A 15,833-nucleotide genomic window follows, 5' to 3' on the forward strand; every position below is an offset into this window, starting at 1 on the left:
ATAGGCAAGAGATATATTAATTGGTGTACATCAATAACAAAGTAATTCAACATAGGCTAAGATTAAATGCACAAAAGAGCTCAAAAGACATATTGATATTACGTTTAGCACAAAATCTGTTGATAAATTCTCATATGAGAGCATGTGAAATCGGTGCTATAATGATAGTAGACAAATAGTATGTTAATAACAACGTAAAAGAATATATATATGTATGTATAGGTACACAGTCTAAATACACTAAGTAGCTGATAATATATAAAATTCATATATATCGAAAGATAGATAATATTGTATCAAATATATAAGTATACATAAATATTAAAATTTATGAATGATATATAAGAACATAGTCTACAATAAGAGTTCTAAATATATCACACTATGTACACTCTCTAAATATCACAGATAGATGGATATATCATGTATGCTAGGACTAAGCGGCAGAAGACCGGACTAAGGGGCAAATCTATACGGTAGACTAACTATAGGTTTTAAACTATAGGTGGAAGGAAAGTGAGCATAAAATGCTCATAAACAGAAGTGAGCAGAGAATAATTACTCCCAGTGATTGATAATATCAAACCTGGAGTTAAGTCCGTTTGGCAGCCTAGTATCTAATGTAAATATCCAATATGCTTCCCTTCGTGCCAGAATGGTGTCAATGTCACCACCCCTAGTTGGTCTTATGATCTTCTCTATGGCACACCATGAAAAATGCTTGAGGTCATTGTTATGAAAACCTCCAAAGTGCTGAACTATAGGTGTAGTTGCTCTATTTTGTTTAAACGATGATAGGTGTTCACGTATTCTAGTATTGAGATCTCTAGAGGTGAGCCCTACATACTGAATATTACAAAGGGAACATTCGATGAGGTATATGGCATATTCAGTAGTGCAGTTCATGCAAGTGTCAATATCATAAGTTCTGTGAGTGACCTTACTACAAAAATTCTTTGTCACTTTCACAAGGTCGCACGGTTTACATTTTCGTCTGCCACATCTGTACATGCCAGTATGCCTTAACCAAGATCCCCCTGGCTCATTTTTTGGTTTAAGTAGTGTAGGTGCCAAGATATTACCTAAAGTTGGGCTCCTCCTATAGGAGCATCTGATGCCATTTTTAACAGTTCTAATTAGTTTATCATCCGCAGAGAGGAGTGAGAAGTGCTTGCGGACAATTTTACAGATGTCTTGATATTGTGCACTATGATTGGTAACAAAGGTTACACCTTTGAACCCAGTCTTCTCAACGGATTTCAAATGCAGGAGATCTTTTCTCTCTATGGCACTAACAGCCTTCTTGGCTCTTTTTACTATGGCTCTTGGGTATTTCCTACTGATCAACCTCTGTTCAAGGTCAACAGACTCTTTTTCGAACTGCTCAGGACTTGTGCAGTTTCGTCTGAGTCTTGTAAATTCACCTTTAGCGATAGCGAAAGGGACATGTTTCGGATGGCAACTAGTACCCTGAAGCAGAGAGTTACCTGATATTGGTTTTCTATATACAGTAGACTCAATCTTACCTTGAGAATTGCTGCTTAAGGTTACATCGAGATAGTTAATGCTGTGTGAACTGTACTCATAGGTGAATTTAAGATTAATGTCATTCATGTGTAGATACTCCAGAAAATCTGGGATAGTTGCTTCGTCACCTGTCCAAATAAAAATGAGATCATCTATATATCTCTGATAAAGAGATATATGATCTCTAAAAGGGTTACTATCTCCAAAGATGTGGCAAAACTCCCACTGATGTGTCGATCTCATGAAGTGGTGTGGTGAGTTTTTCTTTACCTATATGCTTTCTGCTCCAATATCAAAGGAGTGATACTGAGGATTGACTTTGTGCAACTTGGGTCTATATCGAATTGTGAGCCAAACATAGCTCACGGCCGTACTGTTTGGGTTTCTTTGTGTTTGTATTTTGTGTATTGGGTATACCCTGGATATACCAACACCCACACAGAGGCCACCTCAAGTCTTCAACACACACGACACAGAAATGGATACTACACAGCAAACTTTTTATTCTTTATTACCAGTAACGGAACGCACCACTAATCACACTGACTGTGAACTTATCTTTTCTGAGGATAAAAGCATTCTAGCTTTAAGCACACTGTTTGAACTTTTGGAAAAACTCCTGCTGAGAGAATCCAAGATGCAGTGGGATATTTGGACTCTAGAAAAATATAAGAGTCTTAACATGATACCAAGGGGACTGCGGGTCTATAAATTTCCCACATTTGAGGTGGATTTGAATGAAAAAGAATTTATAGACTCTTGGAATGCAGTGCTTTCAGAATGCTCATTGAGACTTATGATGTTACTAATAATGTTTAAAACCAAACAGTTGGAATCTATCAGAAAGGATATTAATGATTTACAGGTTGAAATGAATAGAAGGAGTGGCAATTCTGATTTTATGAAATTTGACAAAATACTTAGGGATCTTGTTGCTAAGGGCAGATCTGAAATAATGGATAGAAAACACACTAAATTCATTAGAGATAAATACGATTACACAAATAATGCTGTGTATATCTGGAACAGAAAAGTGAGAGGGAATTTTAGACAAAATCAGCCCCGCTTTGGTAGACGGAGGAGGGGCAATAAGAATAATTCAAATAAAAAAAACAAAAACAACCAAAATTCACAGAAAAATGTCACTTTTTCAGGTAGCGACACAGAATATTCTAGTGATGGAGAAAGACACACAGAAGAAGAGTATGACACACAACAAACAGCAGGTTTAAATACAGATAACACGGTTACTAATACCATTGTTCCCTACCCCATACCTACCCCTATTACTAGTCAAGCAAAACATTCCACCAAACCAAAACAGTCCATATACGTAGAAACTGCACGTAATATATCAAGTATTGATAATTCCGTTATGGAACAGGTTTTTTCTCAGGCACAGGGGGGTGTAGCGGGGGGAGGGGGAAACCGCCTAATTCAGGGCCAAAATCTGGCCAACAACCGAGAAGGTTACCAGTTGAGGGAACCAAGACCACAGACGAAGTACAAATAGTGGGCAATGTGGTTAACCTGTCATCTTTTTCTCTAAATGCAGCAGAGTACAAAGTACTTAATCTTGGTCTAAACTTTGCTCCTACAAATGATTTCGATCTATTTCAAACCATCATAGATGTCAATAGACTTACCAGAAATATTACACTTCAAAAACATTTTTCTGATGTCCCAGAGAATACTGATGAAACTATATCTGATATTACACAGAACCATGATATGTATCTTAATAAACCTAGTTTCCATGAAGGTTGTGACATTGTTTCCTTACAACAACTTCAAATTAGCTCAACTACTGAGCAAGATATGAGAAGTAGGGGACCTAGTATCAAAAAAAAGTCCAGATTTTATCCCATCCAAAGTAGAGGAAACATTATAGAAACCTTCCATAGCAGAGTAGAACAAGACCTAGTAGCACTTAAATCTCACAGATCTAGCCGCAAGTCCAATCTGTCCTTGTCTGAAAAAGAAGCTATTTCTTCTCTAAAAAACAATAATGACCTGGTTGTCAGAAAATCAGATAAGGGCGGAATGGTAGTGGTATTAGATCGTACACAATATGTGGCAGAGGGTTTAAGACAACTACAGAACGAAGAAGACTATTTGATCTTAAATAGGGATCCTACACCAGAATATAAACGTGAATTGAAACATCTTTTGGATGATGGTTTGGAACAAGGGTGTATCGATACTAACACGGCTGAATTTCTTTTTGTTGATAGCCCTAAGACTCCCTTGTTCCACCATTTCCCAAAAACACATAAATCTCTTACTGAAGTAAAAGGCCGCCCCATTGTGAGCGGTGTTGAATCCCTTTTGGGAAATTTGTCCCAATGGATCGACAACATTCTGCAGCCTTTGGTGTTGTCACTGCTCTCCTATGTAAGAGATACCAAGCACATTCTTAATACACTTGAACATGTAAAATGGTCAGACTCTTGTATATGGTTAACTATTGATGTTGTTTCCCTCTACTCCAGCATTCCACACTCTAAGGGAGTGGAAGCTGTTACTTTTTTCCTGGATTATTTTACTGATTATGACTCCACTCTTAAGAATTACATTCTGAAAGTACTCACATTCTTACTTACTCATAATTTTTTCAAGTTTGAGGACATATACTATCTCCAAAGGTGTGGTACAGCCATGGGGGCGAAGTTTGCCCCCTCCTATGCAAATTTATTTCTAGGATGGTGGGAGTTTTGCCACATCTTTGGAGATAGTAACCCTTTTAGAGATCATATATCTCTTTATCAGAGATATATAGATGATCTCATTTTTATTTGGACAGGTGACGAAGCAACTATCCCAGATTTTCTGGAGTATCTACACATGAATGACATTAATCTTAAATTCACCTATGAGTACAGTTCACACAGCATTAACTATCTCGATGTAACCTTAAGCAGCAATTCTCAAGGTAAGATTGAGTCTACTGTATATAGAAAACCAATATCAGGTAACTCTCTGCTTCAGGGTACTAGTTGCCATCCGAAACATGTCCCTTTCGCTATCGCTAAAGGTGAATTTACAAGACTCAGACGAAACTGCACAAGTCCTGAGCAGTTCGAAAAAGAGTCTGTTGACCTTGAACAGAGGTTGATCAGTAGGAAATACCCAAGAGCCATAGTAAAAAGAGCCAAGAAGGCTGTTAGTGCCATAGAGAGAAAAGATCTCCTGCATTTGAAATCCGTTGAGAAGACTGGGTTCAAAGGTGTAACCTTTGTTACCAATCATAGTGCACAATATCAAGACATCTGTAAAATTGTCCGCAAGCACTTCTCACTCCTCTCTGCGGATGATAAACTAATTAGAACTGTTAAAAATGGCATCAGATGCTCCTATAGGAGGAGCCCAACTTTAGGTAATATCTTGGCACCTACACTACTTAAACCAAAAAATGAGCCAGGGGGATCTTGGTTAAGGCATACTGGCATGTACAGATGTGGCAGACGAAAATGTAAACCGTGCGACCTTGTGAAAGTGACAAAGAATTTTTGTAGTAAGGTCACTCACAGAACTTATGATATTGACACTTGCATGAACTGCACTACTGAATATGCCATATACCTCATCGAATGTTCCCTTTGTAATATTCAGTATGTAGGGCTCACCTCTAGAGATCTCAATACTAGAATACGTGAACACCTATCATCGTTTAAACAAAATAGAGCAACTACACCTATAGTTCAGCACTTTGGAGGTTTTCATAACAATGACCTCAAGCATTTTTCATGGTGTGCCATAGAGAAGATCATAAGACCAACTAGGGGTGGTGACATTGACACCATTCTGGCACGAAGGGAAGCATATTGGATATTTACATTAGATACTAGGCTGCCAAACGGACTTAACTCCAGGTTTGATATTATCAATCACTGGGAGTAATTATTCTCTGCTCACTTCTGTTTATGAGCATTTTATGCTCACTTTCCTTCCACCTATAGTTTAAAACCTATAGTTAGTCTACCGTATAGATTTGCCCCTTAGTCCGGTCTTCTGCCGCTTAGTCCTAGCATACATGATATATCCATCTATCTGTGATATTTAGAGAGTGTACATAGTGTGATATATTTAGAACTCTTATTGTAGACTATGTTCTTATATATCATTCATAAATTTTAATATTTATGTATACTTATATATTTGATACAATATTATCTATCTTTCGATATATATGAATTTTATATATTATCAGCTACTTAGTGTATTTAGACTGTGTACCTATACATACATATATATATTCTTTTACGTTGTTATTAACATACTATTTGTCTACTATCATTATAGCACCGATTTCACATGCTCTCATATGAGAATTTATCAACAGATTTTGTGCTAAACGTAATATCAATATGTCTTTTGAGCTCTTTTGTGCATTTAATCTTAGCCTATGTTGAATTACTTTGTTATTGATGTACACCAATTAATATATCTCTTGCCTATCATTCTGTTAACATGTACATGCAGCAAGAAATTGTAATTCCCCCTTCTTTTACTTTTTATATATGTATATTTATATTGGAATGTATACACAGAGTCTATTTTCTCACTTGTTCTCTCTCATTTCTCCATGTTTGATTTACATCTATTAGGTGTTTTGTCAATTTAACTCTTCGCCTCTTCATTTAATCTAATTCATTTCTTAGAATTACATGTGTAATATGTGTGCCATTATGTTACTCTTTTAAAGAATAGATACTAGTTTCTTAATGACATATTCCATATTATTGGTCAGAAAAACTAGGGCGTTGTTTTGTTTTTACCAATCACATTTACCCTTTGGCTTTTTAAATGGGACGTGGGGGTTTAGCACTTAGGCTGTGACTACGGAATTCACTTCCGAAACGCGTATGCCTGCGTGCTGCGCCTTGGTTCACCTGACCGTTTGTTTGCTGTGTTCCTGTTTTTAACGAATATGAATAAAGACTGAATACTTTTACATAAATGATGGATGTCGGAATCTCTTTTCATGTGTGACTTATTCCAGTGTCATCCGACACATCAGCTGTGTTACTGTTTTGGAGCGGACCCGAGCGGCAGTTTCTTTCCTGGTAAAGAATCCATATGATTGGTGGATTGCCGAGCACGTCATCACCCACACCTTCCAACAAGCCACTCAGCGTAAACCCTGTGAGCCGCGTAATTTGAAGCTGGCGTCTTCGTGTGCGGCACAGGAGTAGCCGAAGGATATTGGCAGCGCTAGTGGCGGAACTTATGTGTCGATCTCATGAAGTGGTGTGGTGAGTTTTTCTTTACCTATATGCTTTCTGCTCCAATATCAAAGGAGTGATACTGAGGATTGACTTTGTGCAACTTGGGTCTATATCGAATTGTGAGCCAAACATAGCTCACGGCCGTACTGTTTGGGTTTCTTTGTGTTTGTATACAGGTGTAACAAGCCTTAAAGGGACATTAAACACTTTGAGATGGTAATTTAAAATGATAAATTGTATATATTAAAAAAAACTTTGCAATATACTTTCATTATTCATTTTGTCCCCTTTTCCTGCAATTTCATTCTGGCAATCGTGTGCTTTTCAGTTCTTGTTAAAGGTGGAAGTGCAGAACATTGTTATATTCCACACACTCATTGGCTGCACACTCTAGTGACTTATTTCTAACTGTCGCTAATTGTTCTCACCACAGAAAAAAAAATAACTTACAACGTGGCAGTACGCATTGCTTTAAAGACACTTAAACTTTACACTTATTTTATCAATATTTTAACAGCTAATTAAACTTTAAAAAATCCATCTACATGTCATTCTCAGACTTATCTTTTCTTTTAAAGCTTCATTCTATCTAGCATTTATTTAGTTTATAATATCCCTTAAAGACCTCCTTAAATGCGTTAAAAGCTTAGAGGGTCTTCTAAACTTTTGAACCACATTTTATAGAGTGAATTCTGAGCAGTGTATATTTATATAGAAGAGCTTAATTTCCTATCACTAGCAGGATACACCTTATTCCTCACAAAAATAGAGCTAAATCTGGTACATTAAAAATGTGCTCTAAAGATGTGGATTAAAGTTCCGACCCTCATTCGAAATAGCTACAGCTTAGCCCACTCCTGTCCTAATCTGAGGCATCCATACCGACAACCAGTTAGCACATAATGGGTACCTTTCTGTAGCATCAGGGCAGTACCCAACCCCCTTATCTTCTGCTGGTTGAGGTTGAGGAGGGATACCTACTTTTACAGAAAATAAAAAAATACTTGCAATTAGCTGCCTTCTAATTACCAAAGAAACAGTGCCAAAGCCATGCATTTCTTCTATTTCCAAACAAAGGGGATCCCAGGGAAGCTTTACAACCATTTGTCATATGACTGCAGTAGTTATAGGTAAATAATTTCAGGCAGAAACCCAACATTTGCAAAAAAAAGTGAACTTTTTTTTTTTATATAATCGTATTTGGCAGCCAAATAGTGGTGTGAAATATGCCAAAATTGCCCTAGATCAATACTTTTGGTTGTTTACTTTAAAAAAATATATATATAGGGCTAGATTTATTAAGCTGCATTCACAATTTTTTTTAGCTATGTGGAGCAGGTTCAGATAAATGAGCCCGCTGCCACCTATTTAATAAGCAGAAACTGCTATTTCCTCCCCGTCACCTCAAAGGTGGTGAGATCAGTCACCCTGACACTCGCTCGTTTGAGGTGATTGAGATTCCCTGCTCTAGTGCAATTGGTTGTGCCGTAGCAGGGGGCAGGTTTGCGCAAGAAACCTCTTGTATAATGTTAATTTTTGGCATGCGGTGCAACATCATAAGTAGCAATTACTTGGGGACAGGTTTACTACTTGCGTACCTGTCCGCCTGCAGGGATAGTAAAATCTGTCCATAGTCAGTTTTGAGAGTATGGGCATTTCTACATTACAAAATTAGAGTTACTCCATTGCATAATTTTAGACATAGCTGCAGAATTTTGCAGATAAAGACCATACAATAATAAATAAATAATAATATATGCCAATTTGGTCTTAACTGAATTATGATGCCATTGAACAAATGTTGACATTTTTTTTCTACTGTTAGAAAGCTACAGGATTTGGTAAATTGTGCTAATTGATTTTTCTTTGTTTTTTTTTTTTTACTTTTTTTTCTGGTAATTTTACAATAATGTCTTAATTCTTTAAATACATATATAGCTGAATCTGTCATTCTCTGAAATTCCTGGTAGTGAAGTGTTTAAACATTAAAGTGAAAGTAAATACTAGCATTGTACAGACACTAGGATTTACTATTGAAACAAATAAAGGGGACTTTCATTCATGAAGTATAAGATACTTTATGTAGAAAGCTCCTTTATTTGATTCAATCAATTGCCGTTTTTACCTTGTACAGCAGCCCACGGCCAATAGCCGTGCGGTAAATCCGGCTCCCATGGGCGCACAGCTATTGGCTAATTAGTGAAAATGTCACCTCTTAGCCAAATTTTTTTTTGCCGTGGGCTGCTGTACAAGGTAAAAACGGCGATCGATTGAATCAAATAAAGGAACTTTTCTACATGAAGTATCTTATACTTCATGAATGACAGTTCCCTTTATTTGTTCCAATAGTAAATCCTAGCGTTTGTAAAACGCTAGGATTTACTTTCACATTAATAATTCAGACAGTATGCGGTTTTAAATAGGCATAGACATTCGTCAGCTCTGTTAGCTTCCAAATGCGAAACTAGGTTATCCGGCTGGCTGCTATTTTCGTTGCCAGATTTATGTTTGTGAAAGATCACCACACTAACATCTGGATTTGCACAGATCTTAGCGTGGTGATCTTTCACAAGAATCAATCCGGCACCAAAAATAGCCAAAGTCCAAATATGGCCGCCTACTTCTGCATTCGGCAGCAGATTTTAAACAATTTTCTAATTTACCTCTCTTATCAAATATGTTTTGTTCTCTTGGTATCCTTGTTTGCTCTTCAACACAGGATACCAAGATAACACAGCAAATCTAATTTTTACTTTATTGTCCATTCAAGGTTTATTTTTAAATGATTGTTGAGAACAACTGAAGTGAAAATTTTTATTTCTGTTCGTATTTATTTATTTATAGAAATTTTACTTAAATAAGACCCCTTATATTCTTTACTAGTGTAGGAACTAACAAAATAATTTAAGTTTACGCTATAGGTATCATATTAAATTATTAAAGGGACAATAAATGCATATTAATAACTTGCATCCATATCTGAGAATACATTTTCAATGAATAATGCAGGTTTATGTTGTCAAACGAGTATACTGTTTTATGTTTCTTTCTTTTATGCTTTTTTTTATCCTCCTCGTTGATTTCCCTGCCCCAAGAACAAAAGCAATTATTGTCTGCACATGTGCAATTAAATTGTGCAATTAAATAAAGAGATTGGGGTACCCTGCCCCCTTTTTTCCTTAAAGGAATATGAAACCCAAACATTTTCTTCTATGATTCATACAGAGCATACAATTTAAAAAAAGTTTACCATTTAGTTCTATTATCAAATTTGCTTTGTTACAATGGTATTCTTTGTTGAAGAGATACCTAGGTAGACATCAGGAGCATGACATGACTGGAAATAGTATTTCCATCTAGTGCTCTTGCAAATGGATAGCAATTTTGCAAAACTTATGCAATATAGTGCTCCAGACATGTGCACGTTCCTGAGTTTATATATCTGTGTTTCAACAAAAGATACCAAGTGAACAAAGAAAATTTGATAATAGAAGTAAATTAGAAATATTTAACATTCCAATGTTGTTTTTTTATGTTAAATGATGTCTATATATACACCTATACCTATATATCTAGTCCTATAATTACATTAACATGATCACATTATATATTGAAATATATATTTAATAATAATAATTAAATGTTTTCTATGTGAAGAACGTGTTAAATATGTGTAAATTAGAAAGTTATTTAAATTTGTATTCTCTGAGTGAATAATAAAAGTAAACGTTTGGGTTTCATGTCCCTTTAACATTATCAGATATATATATATATATATATAAATATATATTTAATAATAAAGATACATTTTGTTCTATGTAAAGAATATAGGAATGTATAATATGTGTAACGTGCTTATGGTTTTGCTCTTTAGGTCTAACACTGTGTCAGGTTAGCGCACATGCAGAATTAGTTATCTTAAAGCGTGTTATTGAAATATTTGTTTGTCTGAGGAAGATAAGATATGCTGAAACGTTACATTTTCATGAAAGTTTTTTTTTTTTTTTTTTTTTTTTTAAAGGTTTTGCTTCTATACATTCTGGAAGTTTTAGATAAGAGAAGTGAGAAAGTGATGGTGTAAATCTGTGGAGACAATTTCCATGATTTTTCTTTATAAATAATTGGGTGTTTGGATCAGCAATTTCATTTTGATCTATCAAATAACTGAAGGACACAGTAATATTTCAGCAGTGAAATGAGGTTTATTGGATTAACAGAAAATGTGCAATATGTATGAAAACAAAATTAGACAGATGCATACATTTGGGCACCCGTGTCATTTTGTTGCTTAGCATACCTGTAACTACCTAGCACTGATTAATTGGAACACACAATTGGTTTGGTGAGCCCATTTAGCCTTGAACTTCATAGACAGGTGCATCCAATAATGAGAAAAGGTATTTAAGGTGGCTTATTGCAAGTTGTTCTCTTTGACTCTCCTCTGAAGAATGGCAACATGGGGGCCTCAAATCAACTCTCAAATGACCTGAAAACAAAGATTGTTCAACATTCTGCCTCTAGGGGGGAAGGGTACAAAAAGCTATCCCAGAAATTTAAGCTGTCAGTGTCCACTGTGAGGAACATAGTGAGGAAATGGAAGACCACAGGCACAGTTCTTGTTAAGATCCACAAATTTCAAAAGACTCCAGCCACCATCTTCATTAAAAGACCTTTATTCTTTGATATATAGGGTCCCAATAACACATACAACGTTTCAAGCCTGCACTAGGCTCTTAGTCATGTACTAGTTCATGTGCCCCACTGGAAAAGATACAGGTGTGCTGTTTCCACTACTTGGATATCACAGTTCTTAAGGCCAGAAGTGGCAGGCCAAGTAAAATATCGGAGAGGCAAAGGCAAAGGATGGTGAGAACGGTCAAAATCAGCCTACAGACCACCTCCAAAGACCTAAAACATCATCTTGCTGCAGATGGTGTCACTGTGCATCGTTCAACAATTCAGGGCACTTTGCACAAGGAGAAGCTGTATGGGAGAGTGATGCGGAAGAAGCCTTTTCTGCACACACGCCACAAACAGAGTCGCTTGAGGTATGCAAACGCACATTTGGACAAGCCATCTTCATTTTGGAAGAGGGTGCTGTGGACTGATGAAACAAAGATTAAGTTATTTGGTCATAACAAGGGGCGTTATGCATGGCGGCAAAAAAACAGCGTTCCAAGACAAACACTTGCTACCCACAGTCAAATTTGGTCGATGTTCCATCATGCTGTGGGGCCAGTGCCAGTACTGGGAATCTTGTTAAAGTTGAGGGTCGCATGGATTCCAATCAATATCGGCAGATACTTGAGAATAATGCTGAGGAATCAGTCACAAAGTTGAAGTTATGCTGGGGCTGGATATTTCAACAAGACAACAGTCCAAAACACTGCTCAAAATCTACTCTGGCATTTATGCAGAGGAACAAGTACAATGTTCTGGAATGGCCATCCCAGTCCCTAGACCTGAATATCATTGAAAATCTGTAGGGTGATTTGAAGCGGGCTGTCCATGCTCGGCAACCATCAAGCCTAACTGAACTGGAGATGTTTTGCAAGGAGTAATGGTCCAAAATACCTTCGTCCAAAATCCAGACACTCATTACAGGCTGTAGGAAGCGTCTAGAGCAGTGCTTACCAAACTGTGTGTCATGAAACATTAGTGTATCGGCGGCAGTGTGTAGGTGTGCCCCTTTTTTAGCACAATTTTGTTTTTTAATTTATAATTATTTTTACATTGTTATTATATAATTTATGTGTTTAACCTCCTGTTTGCTTGTACAACTCAATTACTGTGTCGCAAAATGATGTAGGTCTAAAAAGTGTGTCACCAACATGAGAAGTTTGGAAAGCTCTGGTCTAGAGGCTGTTATTTCTGCTAAAGGAGGCTCTACTAAATATTGATGCAATATTTCTGTTGTGGTGCCCAAATTTATGCACCTGTCTAATTTCGTTTTGATGCATATTGCACATTTTCTGTTAATCCAATAAACCTCATTTTACTACTGAAATATTACTGTGTCCTTCAGTTATTTGATAGATCAAAATGAAATTGCTGATCCAAACACCCAATTATTTATAAATGAAAATCATGGAAATTGTCAGGGGTGCCTAAACTTTTGCATACGACTGAATATATACATGCATAAATATATATACACATACATATATAATATTTATTTCATGCTCAGAATTCAACATAAGAGAAAAAAAGTCACAAACTATCTTGTATCTCTGTAAATGTCTTATTTATTTATATTTTAGTGAGAAATCCAACCTGGCTGTGACCATCAGTAATGAAGAAAACTATGTTATTGCTCATGCTGCGTTCCTGGACTACCCCAGCTGGGGTGTCATAGATCAAGCAGAATGGGAAGAATGGTTACACACAAGCTATGAAAATAGCAGCAAGTGCACGGTGAGTAGTATTATGCAGTTGATTGCACACCATGGGAATCTTCTGTTCCTTACAATTTGTCACATTTAATCTATGGGTTGTTACCAGATGTCCAGAAATATGTGAGATTATTTGATGCACTCATGAAGCCTGCACAATATACTTTAACATAGATTAGTCCAAGAAAAGCATGGATAGAGAGAGAATTGTGTTTAATCTGAAAATAACATATATATATATATATATATATATATATATATATATATATATATATATATATATATATATATATATACAGAATACTGTAAAAAGTCATTTGAGGCCAGCACTCATAATACAGTATGTTCAACTGCCTGGGGTGCATTCAGATCTTAAAAAAAAAAAAAAGAAGCACTCTCTGGGACTTCTCAACATTGTCACCTTTATTCCCAGTAACGTTTCAACGTTTTAACCCCTTCATCAGACATAGGAAAAAAACATATGAATTGTACTGATTTCCAACTGTCATATTTCAAGCCATCTCCAAAACGCTTTGTCCTCCCAGTTGGACTAAGCCCCTCTCATCAGATTTGGCGTCATCGCTAGGCGACGTGGGGCATGGTCTGGATTGCCCTAGTGAGCCATAAAGTGGATAAAGATAATTCACAACATCATCACTATGTCCTAAAGCATGTGTACAATCTAAGACACCTTAAAAAATTGTCATGTGTACTATATTGGTCTAGAAATACAATTACAGTCACATGTATAGTAATTGCCATAGCAACGATAAAAAAAATACATGTATTCCAATTCCACTTTTAGATATCCTACCTATTATTATTATTATTATTAGTTATTTGTAGAGCACCAACAGATTCTGCAGTGCTATAAACATAGGCGGAATAGAGGGAAACAGTTATAGGGATCAGACAGGTAGAGGGCCTTGCCAAGAGTCACACTGTTATAGTCCGCTCTAAAGAAGGCATGGCTCTTAGGCTTAAATGCTAAGGGGGTTCAAGGGGATAGCAATGGAGGAGAGGAAATGGTATAAAAAAAGGTTAGTGTAGGTTGTATGCATCCCTGAACAGTAGAGTCTTTAGGGAGAGCTTGAAGTTTTTAAAACTAGGGGATAGTCTTGTGGAGCGAGGCAGAGAGTTCCACAAGATGGGAGCCTGTCTGGAGAAGTTCTGTAAGCGGGAGTGTGAGGAGGTAACAAGAGAGGAGAAGAGTAGGAGGTCATGAGCTGAGCGAAGGGGATGGGAGGGAGAGTATCTGGAGACAAGGTCTGTGATATAGGAGGGAGCAGTGCACTTGAGAGCTTTGTATGTCAGAGTGAGAATTTTGTATTTAATCCTGGAGGCAAGAGGAAGCCAGTGAAGGGATTGGCAGAGAGGTGCAGCAGATGAAGAGCGACGTGTAAGGAAGATGAGCCTGGCAGAGGCATTCATTATGGATTGTAAAGGAGCTAGGCGGCAGCTGGGGAGACCAGAGAGGTCAGAGTTGCAGTAATCGAGGCGGGAAAGGATGAGAGAGTGGATTAAAATATTAGTTGTATCTTGTGTAAGGAAATGTCTAATTTTAGAGATGTTTTTAAGGTGGAAGCGGCAGGATTTAGCCAAGGACTGAATGTGAGGAGAGAAAGAAAGATTTGAGTCAAGTGTGACCCCAAGACATCGGGCATGCGGGGTAGGGGTAATGATGGAGTTGTCGACAGTTATAGAGAGATTAGGTGGAGATTTTGGAAGTAGGAGGGAAAATAAAGAGCTCAATTTTGGAGAGATTTAGCTTGAGGTAGTGAGAGGACATCCAGGAAGAGAAGTGAGAAAGACACGGAAGGAGATAGGTCTGGTGCAGAGAAGTAGATTTGGGTGACGTCGGCATACAAATGATATTGTAACCAGTGGGACTTTATTAGGGAACCTAATGATGACGTGTAGATTGGAAAGAGAAGGGGACGAAGGACAGAGCCTTGCGGTACCCCAACAGAAAGTGGTGACAGGGCAGAGGAGGCCCCAGAGAAGGCTACACTAAAGGTACGGTTTGACAGGTAGGAAGAGAACCACGAGAGGGCTGTGTCACAAATGCCGAAGGATTGGAGGGTTTGGAGCAAAAGAGGGTGGTCAACAGTATCAAAGTCTGCGGACAGATCAAGAAGGATAAGAAGAGAGAATTGGCCTTTTGATTTTGATGTAGGTAGGTCGCTGGTAACCTTAACCGATTGCTGTCTTTGTGGAGTGATGGGGACGAAATCCAGATTGCAGTGGGTCGAGAAGGGAGTTTAGTGTAAGGAAATGGGATAGGCGTGCAATCTGTTGTTCAGATTTTAAACTATATATATATATATATATATATATATATATATATATATATATATATATATTATGCCCTTCACTAATATGGGCAACCTTGGTAAATATGAGCAAAGAAGGCTGTAACAAATTTCTCTTTGTTATTTAACCTTTTGTTCAAAAAATACACTTATGGATATCAAACAATTGCAAACACAGGTTTAGCCAAAAAATAAATCATAATCTCAATATTCTAACTTCGGATATTTGCACGCATCGCACAAAAAAGCTTACTTCTAGCGGAGTTAGCGCCACTTGTAATATGGCCCAAAGTGTTTACTGTCCCTTCAAAGGGCAAATAATCATTTGCTCTATCTTGGCAGTATCCCTCACTGGCAATAATACGAAAAAAGAG

General features: G+C 37.1%; 1 protein-coding gene across 1 annotated transcript in view; it reads left to right on the forward strand.

Annotated features, from left to right (window-relative positions):
- Positions 1-15,833, forward strand: part of CFAP61 (cilia and flagella associated protein 61) — an 854,500-nt gene that overhangs the window by 7,588 nt on the left and 831,079 nt on the right. The window contains exon 2 of the mRNA XM_053712009.1: positions 13,016-13,169. Coding sequence (XP_053567984.1) covers positions 13,016-13,169 — 154 coding nt within the window. The remainder of the gene's footprint in view (positions 1-13,015; positions 13,170-15,833) is intronic.

The sequence above is a fragment of the Bombina bombina genome, chromosome 4 (genome assembly GCF_027579735.1).
Source record: "Bombina bombina isolate aBomBom1 chromosome 4, aBomBom1.pri, whole genome shotgun sequence".
Lineage (NCBI taxonomy): Eukaryota > Metazoa > Chordata > Amphibia > Anura > Bombinatoridae > Bombina > Bombina bombina.